This window comes from Coregonus lavaretus (genome assembly GCF_964263955.1).
Source record: "Coregonus lavaretus genome assembly, chromosome: 27".
Classification (NCBI taxonomy): Eukaryota; Metazoa; Chordata; class Actinopteri; order Salmoniformes; family Salmonidae; genus Coregonus; species Coregonus lavaretus.
In genome coordinates, this window is record NC_140014.1 from 4,711,340 (window position 1) to 4,736,445 (window position 25,106).

The 25,106-nt window shown below is 43.0% G+C and overlaps 1 protein-coding gene across 4 annotated transcripts in view; it reads right to left on the reverse strand.

The window, feature by feature from the left end:
* The window catches only part of LOC311103116 (G protein-coupled receptor 137Ba-like), a 72,428-nt gene that overhangs the window by 33,532 nt on the left and 13,790 nt on the right, over nucleotides 1–25,106 (reverse strand). For all 4 annotated transcript variants that reach the window (XR_014610062.1, XM_084144653.1, XM_084144652.1 and 1 more), the window contains exons 2-4: nucleotides 9,138–9,187; nucleotides 7,187–7,427; nucleotides 2,271–2,420 (exon numbers count right to left, since the gene is read on the reverse strand). Coding sequence is in view for 3 of the 4 variants with exons in the window: in XM_084144653.1 (XP_084000779.1) it covers nucleotides 2,271–2,420; nucleotides 7,187–7,427; nucleotides 9,138–9,187 (441 nt within the window). In the remaining variant the exon portion in view is untranslated. The remainder of the gene's footprint in view (nucleotides 1–2,270; nucleotides 2,421–7,186; nucleotides 7,428–9,137; nucleotides 9,188–25,106) is intronic.

Here is a 25,106-nt window from a genome sequence, read left to right on the forward strand (position 1 = left end):
ACCTGTTTGAACTTGTTATCAGTATAAAAAGACACCTACCTGTCCACAACCTCAAACAGTCACACTCCAAACTCCACTATGGCCAAGACCAAAGAGCTGTCAAAGGACACCAGAAACAAAATTGTAGACCTGCACCAGGCTGGGAAGACTGAATCTACAATAGGTAAGCAGCTTGGTTTGAAGAAATCAACTGTGGGAGCAATTATTAGGAAATGGAAGACATACAAGACCACTGATAATCTGGGGCTCCACGCAAGATCTCACCCCGTGGGGTCAAAATGATCACAAGAACGGTGAGCAAAAATCCCAGAACCACACGGGGGGACCTAGTGAATGACCTGCAGAGAGCTGGGACCAAAGTAAAAAAGCCTACCATCAGTAACACACTACGCCGCAAGGGACTCAAATCCTGCAGTACAAAACGTGTCCCCCTGCTTAAGCCAGTACATGTCCAGGCCCGTCTGAAGTTTGCTAGAGTGCATTTGGATGATCCAGAAGAGGATTGGGAGAATGTCATATGGTCAGATGAAACCAAAATAGAACTTTTTGGTAAAAACTCAACTGGTCGTGTTTGGAGGACAAAGAATGCTGAGTTGCATCCAAAGAACACCATATCTACTGTGAAGCATGGGGGTGGAAACATCATGCTTTGGGGCTGTTTTTCCTGCAAAGGGACCAGGACGACTGATCCGTGTAAAGGAAAGAATGAATTGGGCCATGTATCGTGAGATTTTGAGTGAAAACCTCCTTCCATCAGCAAGGGCATTGAAGATGAAACGTGGCTGGGTCTTTCAGCATGACAATGATCCCAAACACACCGCCCGGGCAACGAAGGCGGCATGGTGGCGGCTGCATCATGTTATGGGTATGCTTGTCATCGGCAAGGACTAGGGAGTTTTTTGGGATAAAAATAAACAGAATAGAGCTAAGCACAACAGGCAAAATCCTGGTTCAGTCCGCTTTCAAACAGACACTGGGAGGCAAATTCACCTTTCAGCAGGACAGGCCAAATAAACACTGGAGTTGCTTACCAAGATGACATTGAATGTTGCTGTTGCTTAGTTATTACAGTTTTGACTTAAATTGCCTTGAAAATCTATTGCAAGACTTGAAAATAGCTGTCTAGTCATGATCCACAACCAACTTGACAGAGCTTGAAGAATGTTTAAAAGAATAATGTGCAAATATAGTACAATCCAGTTGTTCAAAGTTCTTAGAGAATTACCCAGAAAGACTCACAGCTGTAATCGCTGCCAAAGCTGATTCTAACATGTACAAACTCAGGGGTGTGAATACTTACAGTACCAGTCAAAAGTTTGGACACACCTACTCATTCAAGGGTTTTTCTTTATTTTTACTATTTTCTACATTGTAGAATAATAGTGAAGACATCAAAACTACGAAATAACACATGGAATCATGTAGTAACCCAAAAAGTGTTAAACAAATCAAAATATATTTTATATTTGAGATTCTTCAAATAGCCACCCTTTGCCTTGATGACTGCTGTGCACACTCTTGGCATTCTCTCAACCAGCTTCACCAGCTTCACCAAGTGCTTAGAGTGTTACCATTTACATTTACATTATCCAGAGCGACTTACAAATTGGTGCATTCACCCTATAGCCAGTGGGATAACCACTTTACAATAAATAAATAAATAAAAAAATAAAAATATTTTTTTTACCAGACACAAAACACACACACAGAGCCATGTAAAGCCAGACATATTATATAAGCATGAACACACACAAACGAGTACACATATGCACATTGCACACACATGGACTCTTAAATTGGGAATACACGTGTGCACAGTTAAGAAACAGCAAAAACCAAAACAATCATGGAGATGTGTGTGAAAAATCAACCATGCAACTACTGCAGAATGAATGTGACTGCCGATTAGTTACAGACATAGGCTAATCACACACACACACAGACACACACACACACACACACACACACACACAGAGTGTTTGCAGACTAATCAGCCCTATAATAGATGATTAAATATGTCAGACAGCAGTTGTATGTGTGTCTGTGTGTCTGTATGCGTGTGTTTGGCAGGCAGCACAGCACAGCACTGTGAGCTTTGGATATCTAGGACAGCAGGGTTCACTGAAGGTTTAACAGGCCTGACTCACACATGCCCCTAGTCCTGTCACAGTGACTTAACTTGAACTATCTTCATGATCATCATTATCACCATTTTACGTGTGTGTCTGCATGCATGCTTGTGAGGGTGCGTGGGTGTGTGGTTATCCTACCTGGTCAGAGACGTTGTACCAGCTGTAGTTGAAGGGGCTGGGCCGGTCCTCTGGAGAGAGAGCCACCACCACCAGGTTATAGCAGGCCCTGGACGTGTACAGGAGGATGACTGCAGCACCTATGGCTGTAGCCTGGCACACTGACGTACCCTACAGGGCGAGGCAGGAAGGAAGGAGATGGGGAGAAAGAGAGAGAAGTAGAGTGAGTATTGTTCATGTACTGTATGTTACACCTCTAGCGCATAGGTATGTATGTACAGTTCCTTCAGAAAGTATTCATACCCCTTGACTTATTCAAAATGTTGTTGTGTTACAGGCTGAATTCAAAATTGATTACATTAAAATGTTTTACCAATCTACATACAATACCCCATAATGACAAAGTGAAAACATGTTTTTAGAAATGTTTGCAAGTTTATTGAAAATTAAATACAGAAATATTTAATTTACATAAGTATTTACATCCCTGAGTCAATACATGTTAGAATCACCTTTGACAGCGATTACAACTGTGAGTCTTTCTGGGTGTCTAAGAGCTTTGCACACCTGGATTGTACAATATTTGCACATTGTTCTTAAAAAAAGTATTGTCTTGCCATAGATTTTCAAGCCAATTTAATCAAAACTGTAACTTGGCCACTCAGGAACATTCAATGTCGTCTTGGTAAGCAACTCCAGTGTATATTCGGCCTTGTGTTTTAGGATATTGTCCTGCTGAAAGGTGAATTTGTCTACCAGTGTCTGTTGGAAAGCAGTGCTTAGCTTTTTGCATGTGCTTAGCTTTATTCCGTTTCTTTTTATCCTAAAAAAACTCCCTAGTCCTTGCCGATGACAAGCATACCCATAACATGATGCAGCCACCACCATGCTTTGAAATATGAAGAGAGGTACTCAGTGATGTGTGGTGTCAGGTCCTGGACTGTCTTAACAGAAATTAAACCAAAATATTTAGGCTGACTTCATCCAGTGTCCAGAGAAATGGATTTGTGCAATATGCAAATATGTGCATATTTAATGAGATATCACCTAATTTCAGTATTATATTTGTGTCTACATTCAACTGGTAAAAGTTGATAGTGATATGATTAAGGGGAAAAAATTACCCTATGAGGGTGTGGTGCCTGGCCTGAAGTAATTGTCTCTTCCAATTTTGTGGCAGAGCCGTGATGAGTTGGTTATCATTTTGTAATATATAAAATATTATACCCTTCTTGGAAAACAAAATCTGTACATATTATTTGCTGTAATACTAGATCAGCCTTTTCTGGAGGATGAAATTGAAATTGTAGCCAACTCTGTATGACTTCATTTAAAAAGGAGGATACTTTAAACAGGGATCCATTGTCAGTCCACCGAAAATGTAAGGTTTTAATCTGCAAAAAGGCAAAGAGCCCACTCTTAAACATATTGTAGGATGGGCCTCTCTTAGTAGCTTGATAGAAAACCTCCTGAGGCCCTTTTTAAGGTCAACGGCATCATTTACTTTACCAGGACATTTAGGTCAAAAACCTGGTTGCCTCTGCGAGCAGGCTGAAGCATGATCATAAGTGGATCTTCCTAGCACTAGGGATGTAACAATTCACCGATACGCATTGGTCCCCGATTCAAATGTTTAAGATACAAGTGCATCGGTCAGCTGACCCCATTGGTCAGAAAATCGATTCAAACATTACGAATCGGCAGTTCAAATGTTTTTGCTCATATTACATGAATTCTACCCTCTGAAAATACCTCTCATCTTTTGTGACAACTGATGCATCCTCTCCTTCAGTGTTGAACTGCATTTAACTGTATTGACAGTCATTGATCTACAAGTCATTTTGCATACCAAACAACCCCAGGCATATCAGTAGCCTAGTCAAACTGCACACCGTGCCCAGCTTCGCGCTGACCAACGCGAGATATGCGGCCTGTTCCTGATCTCCACGGCACCTTCAGCATTCAAATGCTAAAATGGCTTGAGTGATATTAGGCTTCATTAGTTGAGTAACAACCTTTGTAATTTGCTAGGATATTGTTATCTATGCTCTGTTGAAAATTGTGTTTTACCGGAAAAGTAAGCTACCATAGACAACGCTCATCTGGCTATAACTCTGCTGAACAGTGTTTACAATAGCTTTTATTTTGATTGTTCAGGTTCACAATCAGCAATAGTTTTGGTAGTTTTGCTTTAAACAATCAGTGCATTCGGAAAGTATTTACACACAATACCCAAGCAAAAAAAGGGTTTTAGAAAAGTTTGCAAATGTATTACAAATAAAAAACGGAAATATCACATTTACATAAATATCTTTCCCCATTCTTCTCTACAGATCCTCTCAAGCTCTGTCAGGTTGGATGGGGAGCGTCGCTGCACAGCTATTTTCAGGTCTCTCCAGAGATGTTCAATCGGATTCAAGTCTGGGCTCTGGCTGGGCCAGTCAAGGACATTCAGAGACTTGTCACGAAGCCACTCCTGCGTTGTCTTGGCTGTGTGCTTAGGGTCGTTGTCCTGTTAAAATGTAAACCTTTGCCCCAGTCTGAGGTCCTGAGCACTCTAGACCAGGATTTCATCAAGGATCTCTGTACTTTGCTCTGTTCAGCATTCTCTCGATCCTTACTAGTCTCCCAGTTCCTGCCACTGAAAAACATCCCCACAGCATGATGCTGCCACCACCATGCTTCACCGTAGGGGTGGTGCCAGGTTTCCTCCAAACGTGGACCTTGGTATTCAGGCCAAAGAGTTCAATCTTGGTTTCATCAGACCAGAGAATCTTGTTTCTCATGGTCTGAGAGTCCTTTAGGTGCCTTTTGGCAAACTCCAAGTGGGCGGTCATGTGCCTTTTACTGAGGAGTGGCTTCCGTCTGGCCACTCTACCATAAACGCCTGATTGGTGGAGTGCTGCAAAGATTGTTGTCCTTCTGGAAGGTTCTCTCATCTCCACAGAGGAACTCTGAAGCTCTGTCAGAGTGACCATCAGGTTCTTGGTCACCTCCCTGACCAAGGCCCTTCTCCCCCGATTGCTCAGTTTAGCCGGGTGGCCAGCTCTAGGAAGATTGGTGATCCCAAACTTCTTCCATCTAAGATTGATGGAGGCCACTGTGTTCATGGAGACCTACAATGCTGCAGAAATGTTTTTGTACCCTTCCCCAGATCTGTGCCTCGACACAATCCTGTCTCGGAGCTCTACGGACAATTCCTTCGACCTCATGGCTTGGTTTTTGCTCTGACATGCTCTGTCAACAGTAGGACCTTATATAGACAGGTGTGTGTCTTTCCAAATCATGTCCAATCAATTGAATTAACCACAGCTGGACTCCAATGAAGTTGTAGAAACATCTCAAGGATGATCAATGGAAACAGGATGCATCTGAACTCAATTTCAAGTCTCATAGCAAAGGGTCTGAATACTTATGTAAATAAGGTATCTGTTTTTTGTTTTAAATAAAAAAAAATACATTTCTAAAAACCTGTTTTCGGTTTGTCATTATGGGGTATTGTGTGTAGATTGATGAGGAAATGGTTTTATTTAATCAATTTTAGAATAAGGCTGTAATGTAACAAAATGTGGAAAAAGTCAAGCAGTCTGAATACTTTCCGAATGCACTGTATATGGCCATTTTTAGATATACAGGGTAAAGTTGATAATTTCAAATTGAGGACAGCAATCACTTTTGCGAGGCACACTGCATGGCCGAAGCGAGAGGAGAAGAGAAGATCATTCCGTAAAAACTTCCAAACAGTGAAAACCATTTGATTTTGAGATCCAAAGTTGTGCTATATATTCGTTGGCTACGTCATAGCTCATATATAAACGGTAAATATTGATACATTACTAGCTCAAACACTTAATCTGAACAAAGACCAGGGAGGTTTTTCAATGCCTCACAAAGAAGGGCACGATTGGAAGATATGTAAAAAAAATAAAAAAATAAACGCAGACGCTGAATATCTCTTTGAGCATGGCAAAGTTATTAATTCGGCTTTGGATGCACCCAGTCACTACAAAAATACAAGTGTCCTTCATAACTCAGTTGCCAGAGAGGAATGAAACTGCTCAGGGATTTCACCATGAGGCCAATGGTGATTTTAAACCAGTTACAGAGTTTAATGGTTGTGATATGAGAAAACTGAGGATGGATCAACAACATTGTAGTTACTCCACAATACTAACCTAAATGACAGAATGAAAATAAGGAAGACTGCACAGAATAAAAATATTCAAAATCATGCATCCTTTTTGCAACAAGGCACTTAAGTAATACTGAAAAAAAAAATGCCAAAGAAATTAACCTTTTGTCCTGAATACAAAGCATTATGTTTGGGGCAAATGCAACACAACACATCACTGAGTACCACTCTTCATATCGTCAAGCATGGTGGTGGCTGCATCATGTTATGGGTATGCTTGTCATCAGCAAAGACTAGGGATTTTATATTTTTACAAATTAATGGAATACAGCTATAAGCACAGGCAAAATCCTAGAGGATTTCTAGCAATGATCAAAATCAACTTGTCAGAGCTTGAATAATGTTTTTAACAATAATGGGCAAATATTGTACAATCGAGGTTTGCAAAGCTCTTAGAGACTTGCCCAAAAGGACTCCCAGCTGTAATTGCCGCCAAAGGTGCATCTACAAAGTATCGACTTAGGAATACTTATGTAAATGAGATATTTCTGTATTTCATTTTCAATACATTTGCTACAATTTCTAAAAACATGTTTTCACTTTGTCATAATGGGGTATTGTGTGAAGTATATATATTTAATACATTTTGAACTCAGGCTGTAACACAACAAAATGTGGAATAAGTCAAGGGGTTTGTGACTCATTTGTTAGTTGGTTAAGTGGCTAATTGGTTGATTGATTAAACTATGTATTAGTTAGTTTGTTGATTGATTGATTAAATGACTGATTGAGGACGGTCCAGTACCTTGGACTCGAGGTAGACATTGGCAGAGGACATCTTGGCGATCTTGAAGATGCACACGGCCAGCAAGATGGCACAGAGTACGAAGAGAGTGTCATTGACCAGCACCCGGGCCAGCACCACCTGCCGCACCTCTGCCTTGCCCACGTCGCCCCCAATGCCACCCTGCACCAGCATGGCGCATGTTAGGTTCACCACAAGGAAGAAAAGGCTGGCAAAGATGAACGCCAGACGAATGAGCACCCTGTGGAAAAAAAAAACCAATTTTAGGTGGTACACTAGTTTACTACACACACAGGGCTCTAAAGTACGACAAAATATGTACTTGTTATAATGATAAGACTTCCCTGTAGCATTGTTTCCTGAGCGCAGATTCATTAGTGTCACACAAACAGTTCAAGATATCTGACCCATATTACCGGGGCAATATATATATATATTTTCACCTTGTTTAGTCATGTTTGGTACCTCATTAGCTAGCTAGCTAACAACCTGGTAACTTCATCAGTATAGCCAAACATTTGGAGGCACAGAGAAAAAAAAGGAAAAGGGATAGCTTCTTCGGGAGAGAGGTCTCATCACAAACATGACTCTCTTATAGACAGTGTACGATTTTCAATGCAATGCATCTCAATATGAAAATAGTGCTTTTACATAATGTAGAAACCTAATATTCCATAAATGACTAATTTCAATGACAGGTATTTATTTGTATCAACATTTTAGCTTTTTATAATAAGCTAATGTATTTACAGGGTTACACATATGAGTTTCTAGGGCACAGCATGTGCTTTAGAAGTAGCTAGAATTAATACAGGCTGTATTTCAAACGATTTTGGGAGCACCAGTGCTATCAATTCATGTTTTTTAATTAGAGCCCTGTACATACAACGTTACAATAATACTACACAACAACAAAATTGACCATAAACTTGAAACACCCCAAACCCAATCCCATCCTACTGCATTGGCTCACTCAATCTTCCCAGTTCCCCCTCTCTCCTTCTCCCCTTCCTGTTCTCCCCTCTTCCTTTACACCCTCCCCCCTTGCAGGATGTGTGTGTGTGTGTGTGTGTGTGTGTGTATATGAGTGACTGTGTGTGTGTGCGTGCATGTGTATTTGTGTGTGTGTGTGTATTAGTGTGGTGTGTGTGAGTGAAGCGGGGGATTGTAGAGTACTGGGATGGAAATTGGGGAGGAGTTTTGTGTGGTGGATTTGGGGATTTGAGCTCGCAGCTTTTCACTCCGCATCAGACATTAAATCGGCTGATCAAAGTGCTTATTAGTCCAGACATTTTGACCCCACCTTCCCCGTCCACATCTAAAAGCCCAGGGTGGAGACAGCTGAGACGAAGCTCAGGGGGCATTATTCGATTTCATCAAGGTTATAGGGCACTCTGTTCCACTGTCTCTACAGTAATACCCTTCAGTCGTACAGTGGAAGCCAGAGTCATAGATACTGTACACACAGAGCTTGGCCAACTTGGTTTTGTATCTAGGGCTTGGAGTATCTGAATGAGAGCCATGTTGGCACCAAAGGTTTGAAAGATCCCATTCTAGTAAGAATGTATCAGAATGTTGTTGTCATGTTATGTTAGTCCCATAGAGTGATTTGCAATTGGCAGAAATGGTAGCAACTGCAATGCATCTACCTTTTTTCACTTTTAGTAACAGATGACCAGTACATTTTGGGAGGTTCCGAGGGGGTTTGACAAGGTCCCACATAAGACTTAACTGTTGTGTGTTGCTTCAAACAGCCATTGCATTTCAACTCTCATTTCTTTTTCACCAAAAAACAACATCCATTCTAATACACCAGCTTTGAGTTGGGTTATTGGACATTTGATGCCCCCCTGCCCAACATCCTCTCTCCTACTTTGTCCCTCGCCCCACCCCACTCATCAAAAACCCATTTAGACTAACACAGATACTGACTCAGCAGAATTCCACTTACTTGTATTTGTTAAGCTCCGGAGAATATTTGGCTTTGGCTTTAAACATTATCTGGGGAGACAGAGTGGGAGGGGGGAGGGACACATTGTTATTAACAGTTTACTCAAAATTAAATATTCACACATTGATATTACTGAGGAGAACAGAAAAGCATGTGCGACTGGCCGATATGTGGTGGCAGCAGTCTGACTCAAAATGGCCGCCAATGTGAATCACAAAGATGGGTGCCGGGCTGGTGGGCTCAATGACTGTATACATGAATGGACAAAGCCATCGATAATGTGACACCATTCGTTCCTATTTGAAAACTCAATAGTGCATTTGAAGGCCAGGAAGTCGCTTAAGATGGTGTCTCATGTGGGAGATTTATGTAGACATAACATGCGCTGTTTGAGCTACTCCAGGAAGTGACGTTGCAGGTTAGCTCAGTGCTGCCCCCTCTCATTGAGTATCTCAAGTTGAAGGCCGACTGGGTACTGCAGGCTGCCATTAGCAACTAAATTATCCCTATAACTTCTTCTGTGTGCAATTTTAAAATAATTGGTTCAAGGGCATACATCTGGTGTAATATAAGTAATTATTGGTACCATGATTGTCTTCGTAATTTTTATTTATTTCCATGAAGATTGACCACGAAAATTGCCATTTTCACATTCACTATAATGAGGGATCCTGTTTTCTGCAAACAATGCCTGTAATACCGCGGCCATCCTTGAACTTTGTGGCTTCAATGAGAGGGGGCAGTCATTGTCCCCTGGGTGGGCTACACACATTGGTTGTGGACGAAAGGGGGTAAAATGTTAAGCGTTAAATACATGCAATCTGTATCAGGTCTTCAAAGGACTTTTCACACTACTGAGCCGAACAGAGCCAAGTCCAACCAAGCTGTACTGAGCTGGCCTGATTACGCATCCACCATGGTTGCTGACAATGTGAAAAGAAAATATCCGAACCAACTCAGTTTGGGATGGCACAATTGTGTGAAAAGGGTACAATTCTGTGGACAAAGGAGACCCCAACATCTGCGGACCAACTGTGTCTGGATGTCGGGGGACGCAGGCACCGATGGGGTTAAGGTCTCTGCTGACAATGCCTTGGCGGTCTGCCACAGAGGCTTGTTGAGAAATTACCAGTCAGCGTCTATAACCGAGGTTGTGCCCAGATAGGCCTAAAATCTGGGCTAAATCTGTGGGGCTGGCTGGAAGCTTAATGAAGAGTGGGGGATCAGCAGGGGATACAGACTCTACTCCTCTTCCCTCCCCTCCACCTCTGAACCGCTGTGTCCCTATCTTTCTTTCTAATTTTTGCACTTCGCACAATTCTTTTGCACTAAGAAAATGTTGCCCTGAATCTCTAACAGAGTTTTAAAATCCTATAGTGTATATCGTATTTCATTGCATACCATTTACAATGTCAGAATACTAAGAGACCAACAACATATCACCAAAAAAGCCACAAAAAAAGCAGCCATCATGATGAAAGAGATCCAGAAAACGTTCGCTCAGAGATGCACCTCCCATATCAATGGTCTTCAAAGCAGGCCATCTCACACTGTTGTCATCAGTAACACTGGTCCCCCTGGCAGAGCTCTGTCTGGGGGACCATTGATATTTGACTGATTAGTTGTGAAGTTCCTGTACAATGGAGTTCCCAACACTGGTCCCCCTTGCGGAGCTCTATCTGTGTGTGTGTGTGTGTGTGTGTGTGTGTGTGTGTGTGTGCGTGCAAGAGAGAGAGACACAGAGAGAGAGAGATAATGTGTGAGCGAAAGAGAGGGAGTATATGTGTCTGAGATGGTTAGTATTGATAACATGCACCATGTGGGTTGTCCTTGCACAAGCATTTCGCTGCTAAACCAATAACATGTTATTTTATTTTATTTGTCATTGAGGCTGTGGACAGCTGAGTGACACGCCTTAATAGATGTTTGACACATTGTGCTGGTCCCTTGAGTGAATCAACAGCCATCTCTAATCTAGAATCATAGCTGACCACACACACACACACACACACACACACACACACACTCCTTCAGGGTTTCAATATTCACACAAACACACACCACCTGCTCTGTGTGAGCTGCTGTACCCACCACACTGGAAGTGTAAAACAAACAAAAGGCACATGCAGGCTCTCCCTTTTTAACTCTCCATTTGCATCTGATTACTATTCCCCGCACTACTTGTTGACAGCTTCACAAGCACTCAGCTCTCGTCATTGTGTTTTCATTTGTGTTTCTCTTGATAGTCATCCCCATACAAGGGACCATGATTCGAATTAAAATCTACAAATTGACTCTTGAAAGTGCAATAAAAAATGTGGGTTGGACACACATTTATATTATAACACATATAGGGGCGTCTACAAAATCAGCAGGGGATCAAATACTTTTTTCCCCTCACTGTATATGTACAGTATATGATTTCAATAGGTTTCCTATGGAGGATTGAGTATAATTTAAAACAACAGATATGACCATTCAAGTCAACACGCTCAGATGTCTGTACCTCCAACCATCTTTGTTGTACCATTTGAAAGTTAACATTTCAATTGTATTCCCATTTTAGTACATTTATCAGCCAAAACATGGCACCCACAGTGTATTCAACAGCATGCTGTGTCTCAACTGATGGCGGACACAACACAAAAACCTCAGATGATGTAAAATAGGCTCTAAGCTACAACATATGTGAATACATAATTTTAAAAAAGGCAATTTACGCTTATTTAGATCATGAAATCGTTAGAACGTTAAAAAATTACAATTTTCATATAAAAAAACAGTTTTTTCAAGGAATTATTAAGTAGTTTCAAAACCCTGTTTCTAAGCTTTTAAATTAGATCAAACTAAACTGTTTATCTTTTCTTGTGATGAAGACATGGATGTCTCATGGTATGGTGGGGTACGCAAACGGATTCAACTTTGAGCACTTATCTCTTTAATGTTTTGGCATTCATGTCCAAAAATAACTTCTACAAATATGTATGGAAGGTTTCGTTCAAATCAAAAGGGGTGCTGTCGAAAAGTGATTGAATTCAAATGGATTTACCTGGCACTGAACTCTAAACATCACCTGATGCTGCTGACAGTTATTTACTGGAGAGGGCATAGTTATACGTTTGTGTGTTTGTGTGTGTGTGAGTGTAAATGTGGTCTGAAAGACATACTTTGGAAACAACCAGGTTCAGAGTTAATGAGCACGCAGTTTGTGTGTGTGTGTGTGTGTGTGTGTGTCTGTCTGTTGGTGTGTGTGCAATGTAATAATGTGTTGAAAAGTTCAGAGAACATGTACCAGTTTATGTGTGTGTCTATGGGTGCATCTGAATGTTCATCTTCATGTGTGTGTCAGTGTGTATGTCAGTTAGTGTCAGTGTATTGAGGGGGTTGGGGGAAGGATTAACACCCGTGTAGTGGAATGAATGTCAGAAAATGTCTGGGTTTCCCAGCCTCTCCAGCCAGCCAGTCAGCCAACCATGCAGAAAGCCTGGTTGCTAATCTCATTGCAGACTAAGGCTGGACTGTGCCAGACAGAGAGAGGGCTAAAGTAGGGGAGGCAGGCCAGGACACAGAGCTGGGAAAGGAGGATTAATCATTCTTGCTTGTCCCTTTTTTCTATTAGGCTGGATGCCAACTAGCCTGAAATCCTCACTGAATATTGTTAATCATTCAATTTTGAGAGTGAAACAATTGCGAAACAGAGCAATAATTAGTTTGTATTTCAGGGTGGGAGCCAGACTGATACTAAATTCTAAGACTCCTGGGCTCGGCCTACTCATCTACACAACTGGGTATTGGTTTGTTGGTATTGTTACAGTAGACATTGTCTGTCTAACACTACATTCATTGAGGTGTCAATAAGTTCAGCAGTAACCTGATTTCTAGCATAGGTGGTAGGCTTTTTTACAATCAGAACTGAAACATGCTGTGAATAGATCCATTAGAGAGCACCACTAAGCTACTAGGATGATAGTGAGAAGTACACTGCTCAAAAAAAATAAAGGGAACACTAAAATAACACATTCTAGATCTGAATGAATGAAATAATCTTATTAAATAATTTTTTCATTACATAGTTGAATGTGCTGACAACAAAATCAAAAAAATTATCAATGGAAATCAAATGTATCAACCCATGGAGGTCTGGATTTGGAGTCACCCTCAAAATTAAAGTGGAAAACCACACTACAGGCTGATCCAACTTTGATGTAATGTCCTTAAAACAAGTCAAAATGAGGCTCAGTAGTGTGTGTGGCCTCCACGTGCCTGTATGACCTCCCTACAACGCCTGGGCATGCTCCTGATGAGGTGGCGGACGGTCTCCTGAGGGATCTCCTCCCAGACCTGGACTAAAGCATCCGCCAACTCCTGGACAGTCTGTGGTGCAACGTGCCGTTGGTGGATGGAGCGAGACATGATGTCCCAGATGTGCTCAATTGGATTCAGGTCTGGGGAACGGGCGGTCCATAGCATCAATGCCTTCCTCTTGCAGGAACTGCTGACACACTCCAGCCACATGAGGTCTAGCATTGTCTTGCATTAGGAGGAACCCAGGGCCAACCGCACCAGCATATGGTCTCACAAGGGGTCTGAGGATCTCATCTTGGTACCTAATGGCAGTTAGGCTACCTCTGGCGAGCACATGGAGGGCTGTGCGGCCCCCCAAAGAAATGCCACCCCACACCATGACTGACCCACCGCCAAACCGGTCATGCTGGAGGATGTTGCAGGCAGCAGAACGTTCTCCACGGCGTCTCCAGACTCTGTCATGTCTGTCACATGTGCTCAGTGTGAACCTGCTTTCATCTGTGAAGAGCACAGGGCGCCAGTGGCGAATTTGCCAATAATGGTGTTCTCTGGCAAATGCCAAACGTCCTGCACGGTGTTGGGCTGTAAGCACAACCCCCACCTGTGGACGTCGGGCCCTCATACCACCCTCATGGAGTCTGTTTCTGACCGTTTGAGCAGACACATGCACATTTGTGGCCAGCTGGAGGTCACTTTGCAGGGCTCTGGCGGTGCTCCTCCTTGCACACAGGCGGAGGTAGCGGTCCTGCTGCTGGGTTGTTGCCCTCCTACGGCCTCCTCCACGTCTCCTGATGTACTGGCCTGTCTCCTGGTAGCGCCTCCATGCTCTGGACACTACGCTGACAGACACAGCAAACCTTCTTGCCACAGCTCGCATTGATGTGCCATCCTGGATGAGCTGCACTACCTGAGCCACTTGTGTGGGTTGTAGACTCCGTCTCATGCTACCACTAGAATGAAAGCACCGCCAGCATTCAAAAGTGACCAAAATATCAGCCAGGAAGCATAGGAACTGAGAAGTGGTCTGTGGTCACCACCTGCAAAACCAGTCCTTTATTGGGGGTGTCTTGCTAATTGCCTATAATTTCCACCTGTTGTCTATTCCATTTGCACAACAGCATGTGGAATTTATTGTCAATCAGTGTTGATTCCTAAGTGGACAGTTTGATTTCACAGAAGTGTGATTGACTTGGAGTTACATTGTGTTGTTTAAGTGTTCCCTTAATTTTTTTTGAGCAGTGTATAATTGAAATGGGGTCATAAAAGGACTGGGTGGGCATAGTGGTCAGGACTAGCAATCCCATGACAAAATATATTTGTATCTCAATTGGGCTAACTCAGATAAACAGTGAGAAAACTGGAGAAAAAAAAGAGAGAGAAAACATAGAAAGCAATAGAAAACTGAGAGCAGGGAGAGATATGTTCGAGAGATGTCAGGATTCAGGAATCTAGCGCTAGAGGACCAGTGGACTGCCCACTTCACTGGATCAAGGTTGATATGTTTATGGAAGCTAGATTATGGGGACTGACAGTCTAAAAAGAGATAGTGGAAGATACTGTGTGTGTGTGTGTGTGTGCATGCGTGCATGTGCGTGTGTGTGTGTGCGCGCGTGTCATGCTGCAACCATAGAGATCCTATTAAAGTATTCTATTTCCTAATTCTATGGCTGCAACAAAGCAGAACCCGAACAACAGTTCAGTAGAGAGCCCAGTTATCTAGGTCTAGCTCTTGATATCACTCTGACTGGATCCAATCCGACAGCAGTGAAACACACAGCCCTTCTCCTGGGAAATGAAGTATTAATGTGGAGGAAAACAGACCAATATAAACAGTGAAACTGTGCTGTTGTTTCTAATGTCCCTGGAGATGGCCAGAGGGTGTGTGGGTGTGTGTCTGTAATAATAAATTGAAAAACAAACTGAAGATGTGTACCAGTTTGTGCGTTTCTGTGTGTGTGTGTGTGTGTGTGTGTGTGTGTGTGTGTGTGTGTGTGTGTGTGTGTGTGTGTGTGTATATACACAGTGGGGAGAACAAGTATTTGATACACTGCCAATTTTGCAGGTTTTCCTACATACAAAGCATGTAGAGGTCTGTCATTTTTATCATAGGTACACTTCAACTGTGAGAGACGGAATCTAAAACAAAAATCCATAAAATCAGATTTTGTGATTTTTAAGTAATTCATTTGCATTTTATTGCATGACATTAGTATTTGATACATCAGAAAAGCAGAACTTAATATTTGGTACAGAAACCTTTGTTTGCAATTACAGAGATCATACGTTTCCTGTAGGTCTTGACCAGGTTTGCACACACTGCAGCAGGGATTTTGGCCCACTCCTCCATATAGACCTTCTCCAGATCCTTCAGGTTTGGGGCTGTTGCTGGGCAATACGGACTTTCAGCTCCCTCCAAAGATTTTCTTTTGGGTTCAGGTCTGGAGACTGGCTAGGCCACTCCAGGACCTTGAGATGCTTCTTACGGAGCCACTCCTTAGTTGCCCTGGCTGTGTGTTTCGGGTCGTTGTCATGCTGGAAGACCCAGCCACGACCCATCTTCAATGCTCTTACTGAGGGAAGGAGGTTGTTCGCCAAGATCTCGTGATACATGGCCCCATCCATCCTCCCCTCAATACGGTGCAGTCGTCCTGTCCCCTTTGCAGAAAAGCATCCCCAAATAATGATGTTTCCACCTCCATGCTTCAAGGTTGGGATGGTGTTCTTAGGGTTGTACTCATCCTTCTTCTTCCTCCAAACACGGCGAGTGGAGTTTAGACCAAAAAGCTCTATTTTTGTCTCATCAGACCACATGACCTTCTCCCATTCCTCCTCTGGATCAGCCAGATGGTCATTGGCAAACTTCAGACGGGCCTGGACATGCGCTAGCTGGAGCAGGGGGACCTTGCGTGTGCTGCAGGATTTTAATCCTACTAATGGTTTTCTTTGAGACTGTGGTCCCAGCTCTCTTCAGGTCATTGACCAGGTCCTGCCGTGTAGTTCTGGGCTGATCCCTCACCTTCCTCATGATCATTGATGCCCCACGAGGTGAGATCTTGCATGGAGCCCCAGACCGAGGGTGATTGACCATCATCTTGAACTTCTTCCATCTTCTAATAATTGCGCCAACAGTTGTTGCCTTCTCACCAAGCTGATTGCCTATTGTCCTGTAGGCCATCAAAGCCTTGTGCAGGTCTACAATTTTATCCCTGATGTCCTTACACAGCTCTCTGGTCTTGGCCATTGTGGAGAGGTTGGAGTCTGTTTGATTGAGTGTGTGGACAGGTGTCTTTTATAGAGGTAACGAGTTCAAACAGGTGCAGTTAATACAGGTAATGAGTGGAGAACAGGAGGGCTTCTTAAAGAAAAACGAACAGGTCTGTGAGAGCCGGAATTCGTACTGGTTGGTAGGTGATCAAATACTTATGTCATGCAATAAAATGTAAATTAATTACTTAAAAATCATACAATGTGATTTTGTGGATTTTTGTTTTAGATTAAGTCTCTCACAGTTGAAGTGTACATATGATAAAAATTACAGACCTCTACATGCTTTGTAAGTAGGAAAACATGCAAAATCGGCAGTGTATCAAATACTTGTTCTCCCCACTCTATGTGTGCCATGCTGCCCCTGCCTCCAGCTATCTATCCCCTGTACAGGACACACTGAGAACTAAAAGCTGACTACTCAACCTACCCCCACTATCCTGTAGCCTAAACAACCCTATGGAAACAGAAGGACAGATTTCTCTTACATCTTGATTCTGAACTTTGACCCATGAAAATGGAGACACACACACTGTCTCACACACACACACACACCGCTTTTGTGCTAGTGCCGAGAGAATAAAGAGTGTGGCCAAAAGCATTAACCTGTAACCTACATTTGAGAAGAGAAAATCAACAAGCTGCAGCCTGTGTGTGTGTGTGTGAGAGAGAGAGAGAGCGCAACGGGGAGAGTGTGTGTGTGCATTTGGGGAGTGACAGACAGGAGTGTGTTTGTGCGCACAAAATGTAAACACATGACTCCCAGAAGCAGGTCAGTGAGACACACAACACTGTGTGTGTGTGTGTGTGTGTGTGTGTGTGTGTGTGTGTGTGTGTGAGTGAGTGAGAGTGTGAGAGAGAGAGAGAGAGAGAGAGAGAGAGAGAGGTGGGGGGGAGGGCGTGTGTGTGTGTTGTTTACTAGATCTGAATGTCAGCAGTGAATATAATTCAGCTTAGGCAATGTCGATACAGACGTTTTAGGTGTCAAGCAAAGCATTTAAGAAGACTCACCACAAGCATACCAAAGTTTTGGATGCACTTCTCTCCTCATATCTTTTTCTCTTCCTCTTAAGTTATTCTTAAAGGGAAAGTTCACTGCTAGACACTATTTGGAGTGTTTTTTCCAAACTCCCTATAAAAAAAGGTGTTTCAGACATGAGCCTGCTGTCTGATGTATAAATGAATGGAGTCATGTGTGGTTGCAAGTATTGTGGCCTTTGTGTTTCGCTGATTGCACGATGACGCTAGCAGCGATTAGATATGGTTGTCTTTGTTCAATTGAGCCATTCAATCTGCCAGGACATTGCAGGATATCTAAGTTGACTCATTTTCCATGGCTTTGTAAAGACTACAGCCTGACGGGTGCCCTACTTCCTTGTCCAATTGTGTTCCCACCCTCAAAGGTGGGCTTTTCAAAACGGGGGCTGCACTAGCTTCTACAGGTTGACGGGAGATATGTTACCGTGCACTGATTACCCAAGATTGCTCAATAATTACAATGGCTGCTTCTGATGATTCCTTTTTCCAAGAAAAGCTGGAAAGAGGAATCTTTTACATAGAGACATACAGTCACCGGACAGTTTATTAGGTACACCTATCTAGTACCGGACCGGACCCCCTTTGCCTCCAGAAAAGCCTGAATTATTCAGGGCATTCTACAAGGTGTCAGAAACGTTTGTTTCTCAATTGGTATTAAGGGGCCTAACCTGTGCCAGGAAAACATTCCCCACACCAGTACACCACCGCCAATCTGCTTGCACGATTCTTGCCATTCTCCTTCGACCTCTCTCATCAACGAGCTGTTTTTTCGGCCACAGGTCTGCCGCTGACTGGATTTATTTTGTTTGTCGCACCATTCTCAGTAAACCCTAGACACTGTCATGCGTGAAAAGCCCAGGAGGTCAGGCCTCCCGAGTGGCGCAGCGGTCTAAGGCACTGCATCGCAGTGTTGCGGCGTCACTACAGCCTCGGGTTCAATCCCAGGCTGTGTCACAACAGGCTGTGACCCATAGGGCAGCGCACAATTGGCCCAGCGTCATCCGTGTTAGAGTGGGGTTTGGCCGGGGGGCTTTACTTGGCTCATCGCGCTCTAGCAACTCCTTGTGGCGGGCCGGGCGCATGCAGGCTGACTTCGGTCGTCAATTGAAAGGTGTTTCCTCCGACACATTGGTGCAGCTGGCTTCTGGGTCAAGCGAGCGGGTGTTAAGAAGCGCGGTTTGGCGGGTCATGTTTCGGAGGACGCATGACTCGACCTTCGCCTCTCCTGAGCCCGTTGGGGAGTTGCAGCGATGAGACAAGATTGTAATTGGATCGCAATTGGATATCGCGAAATTGGGGAGAAAAAGGGGGTAAAATTACAACAACAACAGCGGCCATTTCTGCGATACTGGTTACAGCGTGCCTGGCACCGACGATCATACCACACTCAATGTCGCATAGGTCAATCGTATTGCCCATTCTGAAGTGTTCAATCGAACAGTAACTGAATGCCTCGATGCCCGTCTGCCTGATTTACAGTGAGGGAAAAAAGTATTTTGCTTAGTTTGCCCACTGACAAAGAAATTATCAGTCTATAATTTTAAATGGTAGTGGTTTCATATTCTGCATCGTTCTGCTACAGTAGGAATACAGGCAGTACACAACGATTGCCCACGAAAGTCTAATTGCATTGCTTTCAATCCCTCACAGACAATACCGCTTGGTGGCCTACAGATTATTCTTGGGAGTTTGTTCTACGTGGGGAGAAGCTAGGCAGAGGACACCAAATCTCATTTCCTGCTTGTGTTGTTGGAGCCATTTGAGCAATGAAAGGTCCCATAACAAATCACCCCTTGTATCAAAGTGACTCAGAACACCTCACTGCAACCCCCAAACACACCATATGCAAATTTGCTTTGTATAACTGTAGTATTTATTATAGGCGTTAGTAGTATATTTTTCTTGTACTGTATACAGTGCCTTCAGAAAGTATTCATACCCCTTGGCTTATTCCAAATTTTGTTGTGTTACAGCACAGGTGTCAAACTCCCACGGAGGGCTGAGTGTCTGCGGCTTTTCCCTCCTCCCTTGTACTCCACTGTGTTACAGCCTGAATTCAAAATTGATTAAATATGTTTTTTCTCACCCATCTACACACAAGACCCCATAATGACAAAGTGAAAACATATTTTAATAACTTCATCATGTTCAAAGGGATATTCAATGTCTGCTTTTTTACCCATCTACCAATAGGTGCCCTTCTTTGCGAGGCATTGGAAAACCTCCCTGGTCTTTGTGGTTGAACCTGTGTTTAAAATTCACTACTCAACTGAGGGGCCTTAAAGATCATTGTATGTGTGGGGTACAGAGATGAGAACATTATGATTTGATTACTTTCGGAAGGCACTGTATACAGTGTATTCGTAAAGTATTCAGACCCCCTTGACTTTTTCCACATTTTGTTACGTTACAGCCTTATTCTAAAATATATTAAATTACTTTTTTTCCTCATCAATCTACACACAATACCCCATAATGAAAAAGCAAAAACAGGTGTTTATAAATTACTGCAAAGATAATAACAATACAAAACGGAAAAAAGTATTCAGATTTGAAATTGAGGTCAGGCGCATCCTGTTTCCATTGATCACCCTTGAGATGTTTCTACAACTTGATTGGAGTCCACCTGTTGTAAATTGATTGGACATGATTTGGAAAGGCACACACCTGTCTCTATATAAGGTCCCACAGCTGACAATGCGTGTCAGAGCAAAAACCAAGCCATGAAGTCAAAGGAATTGTCCGTAGAGCTCCGAAACAGGATTGTGTCGAGGCACAGATCTGGGGAAGGGTACCAAAAAATGTCTGCAGCATTGAAGGTCCGCAAGAACACAGTGTCCTCCATCAGTCTTAAATGGAAGAAGATTGGAACCACAAAGACTCTTCCTAGAGCTGGCCGCCGGCCAAACTGAGCAATCGGGGGAGAAGGGCCTTGGTCAGGGAGGTGACCAAGAACCTGATGGTCACTCTGACAGAGCTCCAGAGTTCCTCTGTGGAGATGGGAGAACCTTCCAGAAGGACAACCATCTCTGCAGCACTCCACCAATCAGGCCTTTATGGTAGCGTGGCCAGACGGAAGCCACTCTTCAGTAAAAGGCACATGACAGCCCACTTGGAGTTTGCCAAAAGGCACCTAAAGGACTCTCAGACCATGAGAAACAAGATTCTCTGTTCTGATGAAACCAAGATTGAACTCTTTGGCCTGAATACCAAGCGTCAAGTCTGGACGAAACCTGGCACCAGCCCTACGGTGAAGCATGGTGGTGGCAGCATCATGCTGTGGGGATGTTTTTCAGTGGCAGGGCCTGGGAGACAGGTCAGAATCAAGGGAAAGATGACCAGAGCAAAAGTACAGAGAGATCCTTGATGAAATCCTGCTCCAGAGCGCTCAGGACCTCAGACTGGGGTGAAGGTTCACCTTCCAACAGGACAACGACACTAAGCACACAGCCAAGACAACACAGGAGTGTTGAACGTCCTTGAGTGGCCCAGCCAGAGCCCGGACTTGAACCCAATCTAACATCTCTGGAGAGACCTGATAATAGTTGTGCAGCGACGCTTCCCATCCAACCTGACAGAGCTTGAGAGGATCTGCAAAGAATGGGAGACTCCCCAAATACAGGTGTGCCACGCTTGTAGCGTCATACCCATTACCATAACTGTTCCTGCATTCTGCTGTGTAAACTCACCTCGGTCTCCAGAGCAAATAAACTTAGTCTTGAATACAAGCCTTTACTACTTATTTGCTATACTGACGGACTAATCTGTTTTATTGAAACATGTTTACTTGCCAACAAATGACAGATAAAAGGATACACTAACTGCATCATTTGCTTTAACAGCAGCAGGATTGTAGTGAGTTACTTCCAAATACATTTCATGAATATCACAATGAATTCATCCAGAAGTTGAATTTAACACTTTATTGGTTTCTGATGCAGCTGGAATGGTCACTTGTCAGTACACTTGTAAAATATATTATATAAAACATTTTATCACACACCAATATATACATATGTACAAAAGATAGCAATATCTATACCACAATGCAGTTGTGAGCATACTAGACATTCTATAATATTATATTATACTACATCATTCAACTGAATATGGATGTTCTGTTGGCTGAATGTTACAGGCAGGTTCCAGTATGTTCTTCAGCTGGTTAACCTCGTCTTGTGTCGGGCAATGGCAGCTGGTTTAGCAGGCTGTGGCGATGTTGGCAGGGATGTTGGGTTTGGGGAACTGTGACTCTGGCTGCCAGACAACCGTCTGGTCCTTTCTGCGCTCCACAGCCAGGTGGACAAGCCTTTCCCTGAAGTGGTGGGTTCTGGGCTCGTACACTTTCTTCACCACCCATTGCCTAGACCTCTTGCAGAAGATTTGTTTATACTACAAGTAACCTGGAAAGACATGACATGTGGTCCTATGTGCTGTAGCTCAGTTGGCAGAGCATGGCGCTTGTAACACCAGGGTAATGGGTTCAAATCCCGAGACCACCCAGGGTCTCCATTACACCTTGCTGCACACCAAAACATGTGGTTTCGTGAGGGAGCATATCCAGGGACAAAAGGCCTCATTCCCTCGCTTCTTGGCCTTCAGCAGAAGTTTCTTTTAGAGTCCTGTTTAAAAAATATATGTGACTGACTATTCAAACGTTTGTAAACAACACATTGATCATCACTTCTTGATACTATGACAGAAAGCAGTGTGTGCAATTTCTGATACCAAATAAATAGTATTGTTAGGTCGGGTTCTACAGTACTAACCTTTCACTGTATGCCACACATCAAGCTAATGGAGGATGTCAGAGAAGAGCCTCATCATCTTGCGAATAGATGGGAAACAGTCGGTTGTGACCACATTTACGTGGAGACCCATGTCCAACAGCTCTGTCGGGGCCCGTTTGAAGCCAATTACCTCCATCGCAACAGAGCTGGGTGCCTCCATGACCTGTAACAGGCAAAAGTAAAACAGAATTACAGCCAGTCACCAGGTGTGATAATACAACAACATACTGTAAACAATGTACCGTAGCTGTATCAGTTCGCTCTGCACAATCTTGTTGGTGTCATTGGTCATAGATGGTGTATTTGGCACTATAGAGAGAGAGAGTATAGAGTAGTACTTTATTGATCCCAAATTGGGAAATTGTTTTATCACTTAGCATCACCATAAAAACTACAAAAGATAAGATCTGTATCAATGAAAAAACAACAAAAAACTAATACTAAACACACATAAGAAGGCACCTGCACGCTAAATAGCAATACAAAAATAGAAACCTGTAGCCCGGACTGTCGCTGCTTGCATCCCCAGACAGCTGTGCTCCAACACCATTTTCCTCCTGATCCCGGAACAGTCTTGCCAAAATAGCGATCCTTCGTTCCCCAACCTCTGCATTTATGACTGGAAACAGATAAGTATTCTGAATGTCATAGAAGGTGGTGCTGCAAAACATCTTCAGGTTCACGGTCTGAGCCCAGTCCTGCAGCTCGGTGTAAGTGCCTCCTGAAAACAGCACAGACGCAGCTGTGAGAAGATAAACCTCGGACATTTCCCGAATGTCCCTGTGTGTCCACCATTACAGACCCACTTCATTTTCATCCTATGAAATGTGAGACGATTGGCTGTCCACATATCTGGCAGAACTTCATGAGCTCCATGAGCTTGGACTCAGACTACACACTTTGGCTCTTGCCAGCCCCATGCAGTATTTTCCTCTTCCGAGTCAGATGGATGTTGACCTTGAGTTTGTTTCCAGCTGAAAGCTTTCATCCAATGGGTCTACAGGATCTGTACTACTAAAGCTGGTGTCAAGGTCATCGTCATCATCAGCAGCAGGATTAGTCTGTAGAACACACAGTGGTCAATGATCAGCAAACATTGTCCCCATCAATACACACTCAAACAAGGTACTACAGTATATCCACCCATCCCTCTCATTTCAATAGATAATGCATACAAACCTTCACACACGATACCCACCCCCAACATTCACCTGTCAGTCACCCACACCATCCCCTCCTTAGTAATACCTCTGCTTTTCTCTGATTTAGACTTCAAGCTTTGCATAAACAATCAACTAAGCCTTCATAATACAGAGAAAACTACTGTAGAGGTTGTAGCCTACTTGTAAACACACCAACTATGACAACATGACACAGACCATGTTTATGCCTAGCTCCAGTATATTTATTTACTCATCATGGAAAGATTTTGCAAAAGTGACTTACACTAGTTCCTGGTGCTATGCTTGATGTTGATGCCGCTGCAGATGTTGATGGGATCGGACTCTGTAAATAGAACACAGTCATGTTAGCATCTGCTGACCAACTAGCTAGCTACTGGTTAGATACGGTCCGGTAGGCTGTAGCTAACGTAACCTAACGCAGCTAACGTTAGATTGCAAAGTTACAAATCATATCACCAGATAGCAGCTGGCTAATTACATTGATTTGCTTTGGAATGTCTAGCCAGCGTATTATGAAAGCTAGCTAGCTAGACTTTGGTTTAGATAAATAAATGTAGTTCGCTAGCTAGGTAGCTAGTTACATTACCTCATCTCAACTTCTTTTCTGCTGCACTCATGTTGGCTGATCGGATGCCTTCCTCTTTGAAGTGAAAGGGAAAATCGATGGAATAGCCTCACTTTTCAACATCTGACGACCTGGCGACACCATCAGTTGAGACTAGGGCTGTCCCCGACTAACAAAAATCTTGGTCGACCAAGAGTCGTCTGTTCTTTCAACCAATCGATTGGTCTACATTTTTAAACGTGTATTTTTCCATATATAGAAACACCCTATGTTTAAATAAAATCAACTATATGTAGGCTACTGAGCTTGTCTGATGCTTTAAGAGCTGCAATTAAAAATTAAGACACAAGAGGGAACCAGAGATTAATATAGCCTAACCAGAAGAAAATCTGCTGCAGGCCTTCGCAGATTCTGCCTTTACACTCCTGAAGTTGCCGGTAATAGGCTACACCAGTGGTCTGCAAGCTGGTGCCAAGTTATCATACCATTTCTACTGATCTGCGTGCTGATGATTTATTTACTGATGATTTTCATATGCACATTTTCGTGGAACAGTTTAATTTAATTTTTAATAAAAAGTCGTCATATCCCAAATTCAATGTCATGTGGTAAATCAAAATTATATCTAAATGAAAATTATACAAATCTAAAAGTAACTTAAATTGCCATTGCCAAAATGTAAAAATAGCCTACATAAAGTCAACAAATAAATACATTGCAGCCCGCAGTTTGAAAATATCCTGATAAAAATAAAGATCAGAGTATGACATTCTTTCCCCCTTTGATGCTGTGTGGTTATTGAAGAGGAGAGAGATGGAAAGAT